The 18,245-nt window shown below is 53.7% G+C and overlaps 2 protein-coding genes across 2 annotated transcripts; one reads left to right on the top strand and one right to left on the bottom strand.

The window, feature by feature from the left end:
* Nucleotides 1–1,268: 1,268 nt before the first annotated feature.
* Nucleotides 1,269–2,410, top strand: LOC135050539 (uncharacterized). The gene has a single exon (XM_063957007.1). It carries the CDS (start codon nucleotides 1,269–1,271, stop codon nucleotides 2,394–2,396), a length of 1,128 nt encoding a protein of 375 aa, XP_063813077.1. The 3' UTR covers nucleotides 2,397–2,410.
* A 30-nt stretch (nucleotides 2,411–2,440) lies between these two features.
* HPX (hemopexin) lies at nucleotides 2,441–10,658 on the bottom strand. Its single transcript, XM_063950770.1, has 6 exons — nucleotides 10,430–10,658; nucleotides 9,832–10,047; nucleotides 8,557–8,673; nucleotides 8,020–8,150; nucleotides 7,520–7,673; nucleotides 2,441–2,919 (listed from the first exon to the last, which is right to left on the bottom strand). The coding sequence occupies exons 1-6, from the start codon at nucleotides 10,641–10,643 to the stop codon at nucleotides 2,702–2,704; spliced, it is 1,050 nt and encodes a 349-aa protein (XP_063806840.1). The 5' UTR covers nucleotides 10,644–10,658; the 3' UTR covers nucleotides 2,441–2,701.
* Between the last annotated feature and the right edge of the window lie 7,587 nt (nucleotides 10,659–18,245).

Genomic DNA, 18,245 nt, shown 5'->3' with positions numbered 1-18,245 from the left:
TGTAACCGAGATCTTTGAATTCTAATATTGTGTGGGATTTAAATCTGGTTACTGCTATCACTCAGGGTGCTGGGGGAAACAAAATGCCTTTTTTTTTTCTTGCTTAGAAATACCCCTCCCTTTCAAGCACCTAATTGATTTCACTAAGCTAATTGAACATCTGCCACTAATATGTCTGCATGCAATAGTAGCCAGTAACTGAGCACCTGGGTAACACCATGCTGCACTGCAGGGGGCAGATGTAACATGTGCAGAGAGTTAGGTGTGGGAAAGGTGTGTCCTAGCTCAGAGCTACATTGCAGTGTGAGAATAAAGAAGCCCAGCATGTGTGGGGTACATGCAGAATCAGCCAGTAACTGAGCACCTTGGTAACACCATGCTGCACTGCAGGGGGGCAGATGTAACATGTGCAGAGAGTTAGGTGTGGGAGGGGCGTGTCCTAGCTCAAAGCTACATTGCAGTGTGAGAATAAAGCTGCCCAGCATGTGTAGGCTACATGCAGAAGCAGCCAGTAACTGAGCACCTGGGTAACACCATGCTGCACTGCAGGGGGCATATGTAACATGTGCAGAGAGTTAGGTGTGGAAGGGACGTGTCCTAGCTCAGAGCTACATTGCAGTGTGAGAATAAAGCTGCCCAGCATGTGTGGGCTACATGCAGAAGCAGCCAGTAACTGAGCACCTGGGTAACACCACGCTGCACTGCAGGGGGCAGATGTAACATGTGCAGAGAGTTAGGTGTGAGAGGGACGTATCCTAGCTCAGATCTACATTGCAGTGTGAGAATAAAGCTGCCCAGCATGTGTGGGCTACATGCAGAAGCAGCCAGTAACTGAGCACCTGTGTAATACCATGCTGCACTGCAGGGGGCAGATGTAACATGTGCAGAGAGTTAGGTGTGAGAGGGACGTATCCTAGCTCAGATCTACATTGCAGTGTGAGAATAAAGCTGCCCAGCATGTGTGGGCTACATGCAGAAGCAGCCAGTAACTGAACACCTGGGCAACACCACGCTGCACGGCAGGGGGCAGATGTAACATGTGCAGAGAGTTAGGTGTGGGAGCTGCAGCCAGTATTTATCCTGCATGTACACATAATGTAAATATTGGCTCCCCATTTATCCCTGTCTCTGTTACATTGTATGTGATAAGTAGCAATCAGATCTGAAAACAAACTGTTTACTAATTTATAGAAACTATTTCTGTGTTCTAGGCGCCTGATTCACCTCCTGCAAAGTCGTCTGCGCCCATCTAACCATCGCTCTTCCTCATGGCTCTGTTTGCCAAAGTGTGGGAGTCGGTGGGATTTCTCCAGTCAATCAACTCTGTGGTGCTGGGGCTGGTGGCTCAGATCAATGACTCGGCCACCGCTGAAGAGATGGAGTTTGTCAGGAAGACCCTGGAATCCATTGATCGCCAGCTGGCGGCGGGGAAGGGCTTGATGAGGGATTCTCATGTCACCAGGTGTGAAGATGACATCACGGTGGTGTACCAGCAGCTAGCTACCGTCGTCCGGGCAGGGAAGTCGTACAAGGAGAAAGAGAAGGAGATCTTCCTGCAATACGTGAGCGACTACAAGATCGACAGGCAGCTGAATGCACTATATAATCGTCTGCTCGGCGTCTCCATTCTCGCGGACCAGGCCACCCTCCTCCAGCAGGTCATCCAGGACCACCATCCTCGTCGCTGGGAAATGATAGCCTTCTGCCAGCAAGTCAACTTTATCCTGGCCACTGGCCTCCTCTGTCTTATTGTCCATGGGTCTCTAAATGGACGGGACACTCAGCTGATGATGGGCAGATGGACGGACAAGATGACCGTTCTTTACAGGAGAATGGAAGACACATCTAGACACTGTGCCGCGTACTTCAAAGAGCAAGCCCAGGAGGACGTGGAGAAGTTCCTGCCTCTCAATGAGACCTTAACCGACGTGGAGAAAGCGTCCAGCATACTGAAGCTAATGGAGAAGAATTACGATTGGTTGCGCTGGGCGGTGATGGTCTCCCAGTCATCAGTGGATAAGGCAGGGGATGTCCTGGTGAAGGGAAGCTACATCTCGGTCAGGGGGGAGTGCGGAACACAGGTGGTTCTGAGTTATAGTGAGAGCCCAGCCTCCCTGGACAAGAGCAAAATAAACCAGCTCATTGGGGAGCTAGAGTGGAAAATCCCAAACCCTCCGCCGGATGTTTATGCCAACATCGAGGCTGACCCGAGTTATGCCAAGCGATACCTGGCCCAACGCATGCTCCAGAAGCTGTCTGAGGGCCTCAGCAAGGGAGTGTCCATCCACACCGTTCCAGGGAAGCTGGAGATGAGCGGAGACTTCCCACCAGCCTCATTTGTCCTCTATGAGTATAAGCACCGGATGGCATCCGGCACCGTCTGTATCTTTGGCTGAGGGAGTTTGGTATATCGTATAATCAATAGATCATCTCAACACAATGTTGTATCGTATTTATTTTATTACTTTAATCACCTTTCCAATAAATCTGATATATAAACGGCTGCTTCATTTCATTTCCACGGGCGGCCCCAGGAGGAACAACCACTCATACAAACACAATGCGGCTGACCAGGGCACAGGCGCCATCGGTCACTACATGTCTATAAACAGGCAATGGGCGAGTCGCTGGTACAGTATGGGGGGGTCAGCGGTGTGTTGGGCAGGGACGTCACATATAGTCATGTATAGGAGACTCGGTTCTAGCAATCTAGAAAACTAGAAGCAATGTTCCCAGGCGCCGGGGCCTCAGCCGAGCTCAGCAGTTCCTGCACGTTCTTGTAGTGGTAAAATGATGGGCCGTGGAAGAGATAAAGCCCATGAGGACCGCACATCGCACTGTCCACCTCTGCGTGAATGATGGTCTTCACCTGGCCAGAACGCTTGCGGGTGATCAGGTCCACCAGGGTCAGCTTGTTCCCTGCGCAGAGAGAAATACATGTGCTCTGTAATGCGCTGCGGAATATGTGTGCGCTATATAAATAACTGGTAATAATAATGTATCACTATTTTATATACAGTATACATATGCACATACAGTACACACATACATACAGTATACACATACACGCACATATACGGTATACACATACAGTCTACATATACACACACAGTATACACATACAGTATACATATACACATACAGTATACACATACACGCACACATATAGTATACATATACACACACATACTGTATACACATACACGCACACATACAGTATACACATACACTATTCATACACACATACAGTATACACATACACGCACACATATAGTATACATATACACACACATACAGTATACACATATAGTATACATATACGCACACATACAGCATACACATACACGCACACATATATGGTTTGCTGTCTCTTACAGAAAACCTTCTGCCTATCTCTATACTTTCTGTCTCTCTGATACTGCTGGTGAGCAGCGATTCCAGTATTCAGCAGATGCTGTACAACACTAACCCCTAACAGGGCCGAAACTAGGATTTACGACACCCGGGGCAAGGTAGTAATTTTTCGCAACCCCCCAAAAACAAACAAACAAACAAAAAACCCTGTCAGACTTAAATAATCAGATTATCAGAATTTTTTTAAAAAGGGAATACTATTGGCCAATATTCCCTTATGTGCCTCAAATGCCCCATGTGTCACATGACCCGCCAGTGTGTTCAACTACATTCTCCTCCCCATACAGTGCACTATATCATAACACTTCATCAACGCACAACATTCCCCTATACACTGCACTACATCACTATACTAGATCCCCTAAAGCCGGCATAGTAGAGATCCCAGGAACTGGAGCTAACCCGCACAGTGTCCGTGCCAGCTGTGGGCAGACAGGTTGGTCAGAGCCATTGCCCTAAGAGCTGTCTGCTGTCTCACTGGAGCAGCACAGCACTGCCGGTACAAAACAAAACAAAAAAACTGCTCCTCTGTATCTCCTTGGTGCCCCCACAAATCCTGCACCCGGGGCGCACGAATCCTTAGCCCCCCCTAGTTACGGCCCTGCCCCTACCATTACAGGTGATGGAACTCAGTTCCACCTCATCCCCCCACTTTAACCCTACCTCCCCTCCCACAGCCTAACCCTAACCATCTCCTCCGACAGCCTAACCCTAACCCTCCCCTCCCACAGCATAACCCTAACCCTCCCCTCCCACAGCATAACCCTAACCCTCCCCTCCTGCAGCCTAACCCTAACCCTCCCCTCTCACAGCCTAACCCTCACCCTCCCCTCCTGCAGCCTAACCCTAACCCTCCCCTCCCACAGCCTAACCCTAACCCTCCCCTCCCGCAGCCTAACCCTAACACCTCCCCTCCCGCAGCCTAACCCTAACCATCTCCTCCCACAGCCTAACCCTCCCTCCCACAGCCTAACCCTAACACCTCCCCTCCCGCAGCCTAACCCTAACCATCTCCTCCCACAGCCTAACCCTCCCCTCCCACAGCCTAACCCTAAACCTCCCCTCCCACAGCCTAACACTCCCCTCCCACAGCCTAACCCTAAACCTCCCATCCCACAGCCTAACCCTCACCCTCCCCTCCTGCAGCCTAACCCTAACCCTCCCCTCCCGCAGCCTGACCCTAACCCTCCCGCAGCCTAACCCTAACCCTCCCCTCCCGCAGCCTAACCCTAACCTCCCCTACCACAGCCTAACCCTAACCTCCCCTCCTGCAGCCTAACCCTAACCCTCCCCTCCTGCAGCCTAACCCTAACCCTCCCCTCCCACAGCCTAACCCTAACCCTCCCCTCCCGCAGCCTAACCCTAACCCTCCCCTCCCGCAGCCTAACCCTAACCCTCCCCTCCCGCAGCCAAACCCTAACCCTCCCCTCCCGCAGCCAAACCCTAACCCTCCCCTCCCGCAGCCTAACCCTAACCCTCCCCTCCCGCAGCCAAACCCTAACCCTCCCCTCCCGCAGCTAAACCCTAACCCTCCCCTCCCGCAGCCTAACCCTAACCCTCCCCTCCTGCAGCCTAACCCTAACCGTCTCCTCCCACAGCCTAACCCTAACCCTCCCCTCCCGCAGCCTAACCTTAACCTCCCCTCCCGCAGCCTAACCATAACCCTCCTATCCCGCAGCCTAACCCACACCCACCCCTCCCGCAGCATGACCCTAACCCCCCCTCCCGCAGCCTAACCCTACCCTCCCACAGCCTAACCTTCACCCTCCCATCCCGCAGCCTAACCCACACCCACCCCTCCCGCAGCCTAACCCTAACCCTCCCCTCCCGCATCCTAACCCTAACCTCCCCTCCCCGCAGCCTAACCCTAACCCTCCCCTCCCACAGCCTGACCCTAACCTCCCCTCCCGCACCCTGACCCTAACCCTCCCCTCCCACAGCCTAACCCTAACCCTCCCCTCCTGCAGCCTAACCCTAACCCTCCCCTCCCGCAGCCTAACCCTAACCCTCCCCTCCAGCAGCCTGACCCTAACCTCCCCTCCCGCACCCTGACCCTAACCCTCCCCTCCTGCAGCCTGACCCTAACCTCCCCTCCCACAGCCTGACCCTAACCTCCCCTCCCACAGCCTGACCCTTCCCCTCCCGCAGCCTGACCCTAACCTCCCCTCCCACAGCCTAACCCTCCCCTCCCGCAGCCTGACCCTAACCTCCCCTCCCACAGCCTAACCCTCCCCTCCCGCAGCCTGACCCTAACCCTCCCCTCCCACAGTCTAACCCTAACCCTCCGCATCCCACAGCCTAACCCTCCCCTCCCAAAGCCTAACCCTAACCCCCCCCCCCCCCCCCCCCCCCCCCCCCCACACACACACACACACCCTACACTTAGTTCCGGGATATGATTGGATCCTGGGTGACGGTATTTTGCCTGGATCCCTGTGACAGCATACAGTATGTAATGTAAGGATGAGGCCCCTGACACATACATGTGGGTGGGGCCCCAGCAGACATTCTACGTCCTCTGACCGTATCACTGACTTGGTCTCAGGAGCAGAGGGGGGTTTCCAAACACTGGATCATAGAGCGGACGCGGCCAGTCCATGAAGGATCACAATTCACTCCTCACCAGCTGTAACACGCACCATGTACAGTCACTGTGACCTATCCAGGGCCAGTGATCACAGCGAGACATCAGGTGCGCCAGTAGGGCTATCCCGCCTGATGCGGGCGTCATTACAGAGCATTGGCGCAAGCCCGGGAGTCTGGGGCAACGGCAGAATAACCTGGCACTACCCCAGACATATAGGTACACATAGGTCTCCATATGCACCGGATTGTATATGTTATACAGTATTAATAGTTAACTCTGTAGATGGTCTATAGCAGTGCACCCCTAACAGAGCATGTTTTCCAGATCTCCTAGTTGAAGCACAGTTGTATTCACTACTGGCACATTTGAAAAGAGCCTCAGGTAGGGCTAATGATTTCATTTGTGATACTGAGGAGATCATGTAGCTCTAGTAATACTGAATTATATACTATTGCTATCGTGCTCATGATGTGGGCTGGGGAGGGGGGTTTCCAGGCAACCGGCAATCCCTCCTGTGTTTGTCTAATGGACTGATTCCATGATCTGACTGGTACTGGAATGGGCCACCTGCCTCTGTGGGTATGAGAGAGGAAAGAGCCGGCCTTGTGGGGTGGTCTGGGCTGCTGAGGACAACGTCTCTATACATATCTGCTGGAGAGAATCCATGCTGTAATGGTTATGACGGGACAGGGCCTGATTCCGAGCCTGACGCTATTGTTGCAGTTGCATCTGCGAGTTTATGCAGACACTGCTACGCAGCCCTTCCCTGGTGTACATCCGTGCGTCCGTAGGTGCCAGGTGTGTGACGCCCACAATGGCCACCCTTAGTAACGTACCGCTGGCTGCATTGTTATGGCGGGTGAGGAATATCCCACCGAGGGCAGAGATGAAGTTTCTAGGCAATGCTGATGTTTCTACAACGGAGCGATTATCTGCAGGCTGTGCCGCGTTCACAGTGCGCCTGCCCCAAGGACGATACCTTTGCGATAACGCTCGCAGTGAGGTTTTATCCGCAGTGGGGACAGTGCGGGAGAGGTATCGGGGAGTGTGAATGATTCTGCGCCTCTGGATGCAGCCACTACAGCAACATGCCGCCACACTGCCATAGGATACGACACCCCTGTGCATCTGACTGGCCAACCCCCCACCTCCCAGTCACCGCCCAGGAACGCCCCATTCATTCCCAGAACACTTCTGATACGATGCATCAAATCTGCACTGCAAGTCCGTATGTACAAAACCAGGTTATACGCGCAGACGGAAAGCGTCGCTCCACTGCGCACGACCCATAAGGCTGTAAGAGGCCTGAAGGAACTGATAACGAGGGCAAGGAACGGCCACGCCTGACTTAGAGCAAACAAGGGAATAGCATGATCCGGAACAGCAGACGGAACGGTCATCTATCTATTATTAGGATCACGTACCTGCCAGATACCTACAGTAATATGACATCTCATCCATGTGAGCAGTAATATCTACTTACCTAGCACCTGAACACGCCTACTATTACACACCTACCTGTAATGATATATAAGTCGCTGGAGGAGGGGCAGGTGAAAGCCGCATCCACGCCCGTCACACCCGGCAGCTCCCACTCCTCCTTAATGGGCTTTGGATACCCGGCTATTGGGATGTAGATCTGATATGCGGAGTACACACTGACCTGGGAACCCTGAGGAATGGAAATGAAAGACATCGTTACCAATATTCCCCAATATATTCCCGTCACACCCCGGATCCTCATAGTAGCCACCTGTGATCCCATTCTAATGTCCTACATCTGAGGCATGGAGAGGTCACTGCGCTAGGTCCGAGTCACAGAATTCATCCAATGGTTTATATAGAACCCGACATCTCCGCCCCACATAACGGGTACTAGGTCTACCTTGGAGATGCCTTCAGGATGGGCCTCTGTCTATAGCTTATGTCACCTTTCCCATCTGCTGGTGATCCAGGGGCTGCTCGGATCTCCATTCATGGCTCCCCCTGGCCTTCACCTCAGGGAGAACCCCACTCACCTGGATAAAGTACATCCGGTTCTCAAAGGAGAAAGCAGCGTCCACAACACCCTGCAAGTTCCTCCAGGAGTGGGTGACAGGCCAAGCGTGCCAGCCGTCCTTACTGCTGTCCAGGCGGAAGTACCAGCCTCCTGTCCGGGGGAGAGAGGAGACAGTATTTTACTACCCCACACATGGAGAGGGAGAGTCACTAAGTCATGGACACCATCAGCACTAGCAGTATACTCACACTCCGTGCAGGGCACCGCTACCCTTAGTATGTCAGCTCTTACGGGCAGGGCCCTCCTGCCTCTTCCCTATAACACCGCATGTCACCAGCGCTCAGCTCCCTTGTCTCCTGCTCCCCGTCAGTGCCCCGTGCCCCACTCTTCTGCCCTACCCAGACCATGGCCTGATAGTGATGATGTGTCTGAGATCTGATTCCCTGCACATGTGAGCCCTGCGTACGTCACTACATGCACAGATAGTAACAAGCCCTCGCTCAGGGTGCAGCTAGGCCCATGTCACACGCAGACGCTACGCGCCACTGTCACTCACCTCGGAACGCGTACGTCCGGGACTTGTCATCTGAGCTGAAAGCCTCGAAGGATCGATTGCTGCAGCGGTCCTTGATGGACATTAGCGTGGCATTCTGCCGGGCGGCGTGTGCGTGTCCTGTGAGGAGAAACGAGGCATGAGGTTACTAATTACTATGAGTTCAAACAGAGGTCCAGCATCACACCTACAGTAGGGCGATGTCACCTAAGTCTCTCCTGGTGGGTTAACCACGGACGCGTGACGTCACACTTCATTTGAATTGTGACCAGATCGCTGGTGGCCATTTGCATGCTGGGCGGTATCACCCTGTGCTGGGCGGTATCACCCTGTGCTGGGCGGTGTCACCCTGTGCTGGGCGGCGTCACCCTGTGCTGGGCGGCCCCCAGCGTGCGATCACAAGCAGCTGCAGTTCTGCTAATTCAGCTAATAATGCCACTGTGAACACAATAAAGCTTTATAAAATGACAGACACGCCCCTTACAGTGTTGCCGTGAGGCGAACGCATGGGTGCACCCTTCGCGGTACCGCTATGCCACGCCAGGCTGCGCACACTCACACCCACACTCCTACAATGCAATGCGTATGGAACGCAGGTGTGAGCGTATGCACACACACGATTTGCCATGATACGCGTGGCGCGATGCTTACGCAATGCGGCAACATTACATAAGGACACATCTGTAGGTTTGTGAGAAATGCAGAGGTCATGAGGTAATACAAAGGGTGAGGCAGCCATTTTGGATCATCGGTTGCAAGCGACAGAGGCCCCGGTGGCGGTGGGTGCGAGGAGGCGGCAGCCATGACGCATCTCCCGGATACAGCAGTGATGAGGTTGGTGCTCAGGTCCCGCTGGCTGCCTCGGGGACGGTGTCATTCGGGGTTTCAGCTTGAGGCTTCTACACCTCAGTGTTTGTGCCGGAGACTCTAGATGGTCTCGGAGGCTCCTCTCTATGGGAGATGCTGGGCCCCCGAGTGGAGGGCCCGTCAAGGTGCACCCACTCAGTCTAAGCATTATGGGGTCTAGTCATGAAGCAGTGATAAGAGTGGAGAAGTGAGCCAGTGGAGAAGTTGCCCATGGCAACCAATCAGCTGCACTGTATAATTTTATAGTATGCAAATTATGAATGTTACTTCAGTGCTGTTTGGTTGCCATGGGCAACTTCTCCGCTGGCTCACTTCTCCGCTCTTATCACTGCTTCATGAATAGACCCCGATGACTTTGATTGCCGCGCACATCCGCAGATTCTATGTCACTGCCGCACCCGGGTAACTCACCTCTGCCCGGGCACCTCACAAAGTAGTCTCGTGTGTCCAGCGGTCGCGGTGACAGCAGCTGTCCAGTCACTGGATCAAACCGGTTGAAACTGACGCCATTGAAACAATAATATCTCTCCAGCCACCTCACTGCGGCGGTGCAGTTACCGAGCGCGGTCCAGCGGCGCTGCTTCAAAGGGGGATCTTCCTGAGCACTGTATATATACACCGTGTCACCTACACAGGACACATGGGATAGGAACCCGACACAACGGTAAATACAGATTTTCTAACATATTCTGAGGTAATCGGTTAAATTTACACTCACTATTCCCCTCAGAAAGATTAATAGCGGCACAAACCGCGGCAAGTTCCCCTGTGCCTGGTAATTAATGACATTTAAACATTGATTCACAAGCGGAATCTGTGCATAGAGGAGGCCTGAAGAGGTTCCACCCGATCTGCTCTAGGTACCACAACAGGGAAGGTTCTGCGCAGAACACTGGAGGTCGGGGAACATCAGCCTATACCAGTGGAATATTCTGCTCATTTCCTTACAGTCACACAGATGAGCCGGACCCTCCACCCCATGTTACATGCCCATGTGTTCCTCTCTTACCTTTGAAGAATATAATGCTGTCTGTTCTGCACTCCCCCTGGTGGCACTCCACAGCAGCGTCTAGGTGGTCTGGAACCCCTGGAAACTCCTGACTAATCAGACGCGGGTAACCAGTCACCAAGTGTCCTTCAAAGTAACTCCACACCTGGGCGCCCTGGAACATACAAAGACCGCTCTTGTGAATAAGCCCCATACAGGGAGGGAGCACAACCATTTCTTACACTACAGAACGTCCTACATTGGCTGAATGGATACAATCATCATAGACAATGGGATTATTTTGGAGATGGCTGTGGAAATCCGGTGGCTGGACATACTGCCCAGGTGGCACGGAGGAATGGCCCACACAGAGGAGACTCCTGGAAACAGGTTCTGGTTCCTGCAGCCCTTGTTTCTACACTAGCACAATATGACAATTGCCGCGAGTTGTGGGCACTTACTGTTCTATCAGTCTCCATAAATCTCCTCGCTCTGTATGATGCACTAACGGTGATCAGGCATGTAGTATGGACCTATATACAAGCACATGGGGTCATCATCAGGCCCACGTTCCAGCTGGTCAGCCAGGTCAGTTTCAATCTACCTGGCCACATATTAAAAAAATGGTTGATCCTGAAGGCCACCTGTAGGATCCAGGGGCATCAGGATGTTTTTAAGGTTGGAAGGGAAAGAGGTTATTTAGTTTCAGCACCCAAGTATTGAAGGCAAGCGAAAGGCTGTGTCAATCTCAGCACGTCATACTCCGGCACTTACTTACCGGGTCTGGAGGCTGATCTCATGGTCGGCAGCAGTGCAGCAGAAGTTTCCAGCTCCCTTTCTGGTGTCCTCCAGCTGCAGTTCTCTCCGTACGACTGTTGCTCCCATAGGGACACGCGCCGCTCAGCACAGGATTTAAAGGGACAGGTGGTCCAAAGGATAGGCTCCCAAACCATACTTTAGCATCAGCCTCGTGCTACTTGTGATCTCCGTGAAAACTACGTTCCTGGTTCCTTTTTCCCTTTATCATTCCGGATTCCTGTCTTCCATGCTCGGTCTCCCTGTTCCCCACTATGTATTCCTGCCAACCGACACCACTGGTATCTGCTGTTCCAGTGTTTGTACACCATTCAGCGTATTCCAGTATCTGCTAAAGTTCATACCAGCTCAGACAGAGTACCAGAGGAGTCCAAACCTCCTTGCAGGGGTCCCTGGTGAATACATTAGACTCCGTGCCTCTGTTCTGGGTCTCTAGCACCCACAATCCATTCATGACTTTGTGACAGAAAACTCTGGCCCACTATATAGATCTTGCTGGTAATCCCTCGCCACAAGACTTGCTGGAGAATCTCCTCGCCAGAGTCAAGTAGGCCCAGACCATTCAGTACCTACAGACTAGCAATGAGTCCTACCACCCTGTCACCGCTGATACAGCCAGCGCCACTTCCTGCAATGCCTATTCAAGCTGCAGGAGCCTCCGCACCACTATGGGTCCCGAATCCCTCAAAATTTGATGGGGACCCTAAACCTTGTTGGGGGATTTCTGAACCAATGCTCAATTAATTTCGAGGTCTAGTCTGCAAATTTCCCTGTCCAAAAGAACAAAGGTGGCTTACGTCATTTCCCTGCAGTCCAGACTGGCCCTTGCGTGGGCTTCCCCATTCTGGAAAAGAAATGATCCGCTGGTAAATGACAGCAGTAATTTCCTAGCAGCCTCCAGGAAAGTTTTTGATGAACCCGGACAGGATTCCTCCGCAACATTAGGTATCCTGCGGCTGAGACAAGGCACCCTGTCTGTGGGACAATATGAAGTGCTGTACAGAACTCTTGCCTCTGAGCTCGGTTGTTGCATTAATGCGAGGGCTTTCGGATCAAATTAAGAATTAATCCAGATAGGTGATGACATCCCTGAACAATCTGATATCCTTGTGCATCTGGGTAGAAGTCCTCCATAGAGAAAGAGAGCGGGAAAGGGAATAATCCCATCAACAGAATGTCCAATAATTCTGGGCTTTCCGTGTCTACGTAAGCACGCTCCCACAATGGTTTGGAGTGAACCCCAAATCTTGTCATGGAGTGCTCAGTGCCATCAGAGATGCCTGCCAATAATCAGACCACCTCATCCTGCCATTCAAAATTTGACCATCTCCCCAGATGACTCTTTACAATCTCCATGGATGTATTCAGCAAGAGAGCCGCTGAAACACTACCCACTCATCAGTAATGGGACTGCTCTATAGACCCGTTACCTGGGAAAATGCCTCCTCGTGGAAGAATATTTCCACTCTCGCTTCCAGGAACCCGGGCGGTGTCAGAATATATTGAGGAGAACCTTGAATGTGGGTTCATAAGAGAGCTGGCCATTCCTTCAATAAGAAGGACAAAGGTTTAAGACCTTACTTTGATTACTAGTATCTGAAAGTCATCACCATGAAGGACAGGTACCCCTTACTCCTGAAAGTGCATGAATAACATCTTCCGTGACCTTTATATAAAAACATGGTGGGGTATTTGGATGACATCCTAATATTCTCCAAGGATGAAGTGAGCATGTATGTGAAGTGCTGTCTTCAGGGTAATCAGCTCTTTCAAATTAGAGAAATGCTCATGCGAACTAAACTCACATTTCTGAGATATATTATCTTGGGCTCTAGCCTCCAGATGGACACAGAGAAACTCTCCACCATTGTAAAGTGGCTTCGCCCAACCAGTTTGAAGGCAATACAATGCTATTTGGGATTCTGCAACTTTTACTGACAGTTCATCAGGAACGTCTCATCTGTTGTGGCTCCCATTACTGCACTCACCAGGAAAGGCCAAGATACCAGGGTGTGGCCTCCTGAAGCGGAAGAAGCATTCTATCTCAACTGAAGCAGTTTTTCATCTCTGTGCTCATTCCAACCAACCAACTGTGACGATCCTTCTTCCTGGAGGCGGATGCCTCTACGGTTGGAGTTAGAGCGGTGCTTTCACAAAGAGATGAAGAGGGGAAATTATACTCTTGTGGCTTGGGACAGGACGGTACCGTACGAAAGCACTCGCCGCTTTCGCGTCCCGTTGGCTTCGCACAGAATGGAAGGTCAAGCCGCACGAGGCCTGACCACATAGGGGATTCCCGCTTACCGTCAGTAACCGCCTGTTACTGACTCCACCCACTGCGCTGTGGGCGGGTTCTTGCTGCCACCACCAAACTCCTAACCTGCCGTGGCGTTTGGAACCACGGTTCTGCTCTGTATGTGCCGACGCACTGCTTTACCACAGCTGTGTGGTGCTGACGAATCCCCACTAGCCACTTGCTAGGCCTCTACCGGTAGCTGGCGGAAGGCAGAGCTTGGAGACGCTAGGTACTTCCCTGGACAGCCGGAGGACGGGGCTAGGTTTGGCCTAACCCTGTAGGTCACAAGATGAAGCAGTCTTCTTGAGGCAAAGATGTTTATTGCTCAATAACCTTTAAAAAGGCTCCTCCCTATTGCTAGGGGTAACAGCATACAATCAGATGTTTTCAGCAGAATAAGATGGAATAATACACCCTCCTATGGGCCAACTGCCCTCCTTTTATCCCTCTCCAAGACCCCTTACCACAGGGGGTAAGCCCGCCCTGTGGTGCACAACCAATCAATGTTTACCCATGAGCTGTGCATGCCTTGGTCACATGCACATCTAACATTGTTCCTTATGGACAGTGGGGAGTGGTCGGTCTCCTTTGACTCTCCCACCTTGGAGAATCAGGATACTCCCCGGTGCCGTTCAGTCTGGCTGGGGGAAAGTTTTCCCTCCTAAACTGACTTCCAGAAACCTGCCCGGGACCCAGCCCACTGGCTGCAGCCTGGATTTGGGCTCCAGAGCTGGGCAGCCTGGCTCCCCGGTCCAGGTCTCTTGGCCACTACGGGTGATCTCCATGGAGCTCCAAGAAACCACTCAGCTTGTTTCATAGCTGAGCTGCTTCTCTCTCTCCCTGTGCCCCTTGGAAGTGTGAGGCTGGATGGGAAAGCATTCCGTTTTTGGGGAAAAGGTCTGGGAGAATCCATCAGCCTGCACAGCCATGGATTCCCCCCTCCTGGGACACACAACCAAGTAAGTGCAATTTACCTTGAAATACATTACATTTAAATCACACTGTACATGTTATACATTTAAATACACTCTGAGCCTGCACAGGCTCCACATACCTAGGCACTGCAGTGCCTTAAAACACACTGTACTTTCTATTATTTTACACAATGTCTGGTTTGTGGAATACTGTGTCCTAGTCCTGCAGCCTGGCTGCTAGGACCCTGTCTGTGCTGGCTCCCCTAGCCCTGCAGCCTGGCTGCTAGGGCTCTCCCAGTGCTGGAGGTATGGGGCTGGCTTCCCCCACCCTCCAGCCTGCCTGCCTGCCACTGGAGTCCAGGGAGCTGGCTCTCCCTGTCCCCCCAGTGTGGCACTACCTTTGTGGCCTCGCCGCATGCAGCGGCGCACCCCCCTGTACTGAAGCCCGGCGGCCCAGGACACTTGTCCCGGCCGCCGTGACTCTGGCTCTGTTGTAGCGCTGAGGCGCCGGGAGCGTAGCTCCCGGACCCCAGCGCTCATCAGCCTGCTCGCCAGCCTAATTGCACCCACGCCGCTAGGGAGCCGGCTAGCCCGGTCCCCGTGTGCGGTGCACCCCCCTTGCCGCCCGGCAGCCCGCGGCTGGCCACCCATGCTGGCCCCCAGCGGCGGCTCTCCGTCTCCCCCCCCCCCCCGGCGCACACACAGCTCAGTGCGCCGGGGGGCTGTGCTCACCGCTGCCGGGAGCGGAGCTCCCGGACTCCGGCGGCGCACACCCGACGGCTGTCCTCTCCCCCGGCGCGCACACTCTGCTGAGCGCGCCGGGGGCTGTCCTCACTGCCGTGGTCTCCGGAGGGGTCCGGGACCACGGCACATTTAAATATACTTTTAAACAGTTTTTTGTACAGTTTATATACATGGCGCCTAGCGCCCACAGCATTTTTAAATCTGGCGCCAAGCGCCCTTTGTCCTTTAAAATGGCGCCGGGCACTAGGTGTTAACCCCTTCAGTGCCGCGGCGGCCATTTGCCTCGTGGCTGGGCCTCTCCGGCCACACTCCTCCCCCCCCATTCAAGCGGGTCAACCAGGGACCCATGTCCCAACGATTTGGTCCCTGGTCCCGCAGTCCTTTGGGGTGAAGGGGACGCTACCTGGGGGGTGTAGGCTCTGGCCTAGACAGTTCATCCATAGTGTAGTGGGCCTCTCTTCGTGGGTGCACAATGTTCAAATAGTCCACCTGAAGTCCAAGTTCAAGGCTCCACCACAAAAGTCTGTCCAATTCCCCCAAGGTAGGTTGCAGCCACCTAACAGGTAGGTGGTAAGTCACCACGGTGGGGGGCCGGTTACAAACAAGTGCCACCCACGGTGTCCCAATTGTGGCATATCCCACCTCCCACAATAGCAGTATACTGCTCAACCAGGCCACAGGGTGCTCCTGCCCATATGGCTCTTTCTGGCTCGGTACTGCTCCCAGTCCGTGCAGTGGTGCAATAGTTCGTAACACACAGTCCTGGTCAAGAATGTGCGCCATCAGCACTGGAGCGGGTACCTGAGCCTCCTTCAATGACTGGAATGCCAACTCGCAAGCGGGTGCAAAGTCCACTGACTTGGGAATGCCCTTCCTAGCCATCTCTGTCAAGGGGTTCACTACAGGGCTAAAGTCAATGACAACATGTCCGTAGGGCCTTACAGGTTCTAAGGTCAGTACCGGTCTGGGTGATGTGGGTCGGGGACAGCCTCTGGTTGCCTCCACCCCCTCTGGTTTGGGCCTACCCCTGTCTCCTCCCACATGGTTCCCCAGGCACTGCACCTCCGTCATGCCTAACTGGCAACTGTCTGCCCTAACCGTCAGACCTGCCCTCCAATCCTCCTCCGTCGACCTATGACGCGGGAAACCTACCCTGTCACCTAGGCCTACTCCTTCCTCCTCGTCCGCTACCTGTGCCACAGTGATGGCGGCCAGACCACCAGCCTCAGGATCCTGTGTGGCATCCACTACAGGGAGGCTGCGTGTCTTCCCCGATCTACTGCGCACAGGCAGGGGACCTGCTATGTCCACAGCAACTTGCTGCAAAGGTTCTCCTATGGGCAGAGGCCCAGAGACAACACAACCGCTGGAGTGCCCTGGCTGCCAACGCATGGCACCAGCCTTACAGTTGGTCTGGGCGTCATCCGACATTCCAGACCAGGGTAAGCTCTGTGTCAGGCACTTCAGGGTACGGTCTGTCTCCGGGTTACTGTCCAAAGGGGTTTCACTGGCAACCGACACCGGTTGCGCAGGAACGTTCCCTGAGGGGACCAGTTGGACACATTCCCTATCTGGTCTATCCCCTCCCACTTTCCTGTCTACCCTGTACCTTAACCCTTCCCGCCAGGTCAAACTTCCTGCCCCAACCCTGTCAAGGCCGCTGCCAGAGTGGCGCCTCATGCCTTTCGGGGATGGGTCAGAGAGTTGAGCCTCCCTAAACTCCTGCCTGTGGCCCTCAATCTCTCCTAAATTGGGACACTCTACAGGGGGATCTAGGTGGGGACTACTAGGGTCAGTCTGGTAGGGGTCAGTCATGGAAAAGTCAGTGTGGTTTCTCATACTCACCGCCGGAGTTGGCAAACCACTTGGGTCAGGAGCATCATTGGGCACCCCCACAGGATCAAACGAGCTGGAACCGACATCCTCTGCGTTGCTAGTGGACGTGGGCATACCAGAGGCAAAAGGCATGCGGGGTCGATGTGCTGATCTAGCCGCTGTAATCTTTTCCTCTGGGCTGGTTGATGCTGTGGTTGGCTGTGCTGGCAGTTGTCTAGCAGCTGTAGTCTTTTCCTCTGGGCTGGGCTGTGCTGGAGTAGCTGATGTCAACGGTGGGTTTGGAACTTGACTCCGGGGAATGGCGCCAACAAACGTAGTGACGATCCCACCACCCAGGTCATTTCCTAGGACCACATCAGTTGGGAGACCATCCATGACGGCAACTTCTCGCAACTCTGGTCCAGCTCCCCAGTCCAGGTAGACTCTTGCCATGGGAACCGCTTTCTCTGTTCCTTCTGCCAGGGTGACCGTGGCAGTGCGACCCTGCAATACTGCAGCAGGATCTATAAGGTGGGGGCTCACCACAGTGATTGAGGCCCCAGAGTCTCTTAGGCCTTCCCCCTGCAGGGGTCCCACGTGGACTGGCTGCAGGTGCCTCCACATGTTGTGTAGGGGCTGTTTGGCCATGCAGGTGACTCTCTCTGCAGAGTGCACCTGTCTCTCGCCACACTCCATCGGACTGACTGGAGGGGGAACAGTCTCTGTAGGCTCATCTCCTTTCGTCAAACAAGCGAGCCGGGCTCTAGCACTCGGATTTGGGGCACGAGTCTGGGGTGCTTGGGATGCAGGACAGTTCATCCTCAGATGTCCGATTTTCCCACAGCCGTAGCACTTCTTCTCCAGTCGTGGCACCGATGATCTCTGATCAGTTGCAGGGACGCTGCGGTGCGGTTGCTGGCCAAGAGCACCCGGGTTGGAAGATGCTTGTCTTTGGGGGTGATGAGCTGAAGAGGGGGGTCCCCTTGGTGGTACAGTCTGTTGGAGCTGGCTGCTGGCGGGGCGCTTCTGCCCCCGTGGCCGAATTGCCACATATTTGTCGGCTAATTGGGCAGCCATTTTTAAGCTGGGTGGCTCCCGATCTAGCACCCACTCCTTCACTTCTTGGGCGCACCTGCGGTAGAACTGCTCCCTGCAGATCAGGTCGATCAGTGCGTCCCATGTAGTGGCTTCCGAATCCTTCACCCACTTCACCACGTACTGCCGCAGCTGGGTGGCGAACTGCTCATGGGTG

This window comes from Pseudophryne corroboree, chromosome 2 (genome assembly GCF_028390025.1).
Source record: "Pseudophryne corroboree isolate aPseCor3 chromosome 2, aPseCor3.hap2, whole genome shotgun sequence".
Classification (NCBI taxonomy): Eukaryota; Metazoa; Chordata; class Amphibia; order Anura; family Myobatrachidae; genus Pseudophryne; species Pseudophryne corroboree.
The sequence above is the reverse complement of the archived record's forward strand: the minus strand, read 5'-3'. Positions and strand labels throughout refer to the sequence as shown.

Bases quoted from the DNA above. Each gene is read 5' to 3' on its own strand.
- LOC135050539 (XM_063957007.1), top strand. From the start codon at position 1,269: ATGGCTCTGTTTGCCAAAGTGTGGGAGTCGGTGGGATTTCTCCAGTCA.
- HPX (XM_063950770.1), bottom strand. From the start codon at position 10,643: ATGGTTGTGCTCCCTCCCTGTATGGGGCTTATTCACAAGAGCGGTCTT. The intron at 10,048-10,429 runs GTAAGAGAGGAA...TGTCCTGTGTAG, and splicing joins CAGCATTATATTCTTCAAAG to GTGACACGGTGTATATATAC. The intron at 2,920-7,519 runs GTAGGTGTGTAA...CTCTCTGCGCAG, and splicing joins CGACTTATATATCATTACAG to GGAACAAGCTGACCCTGGTG.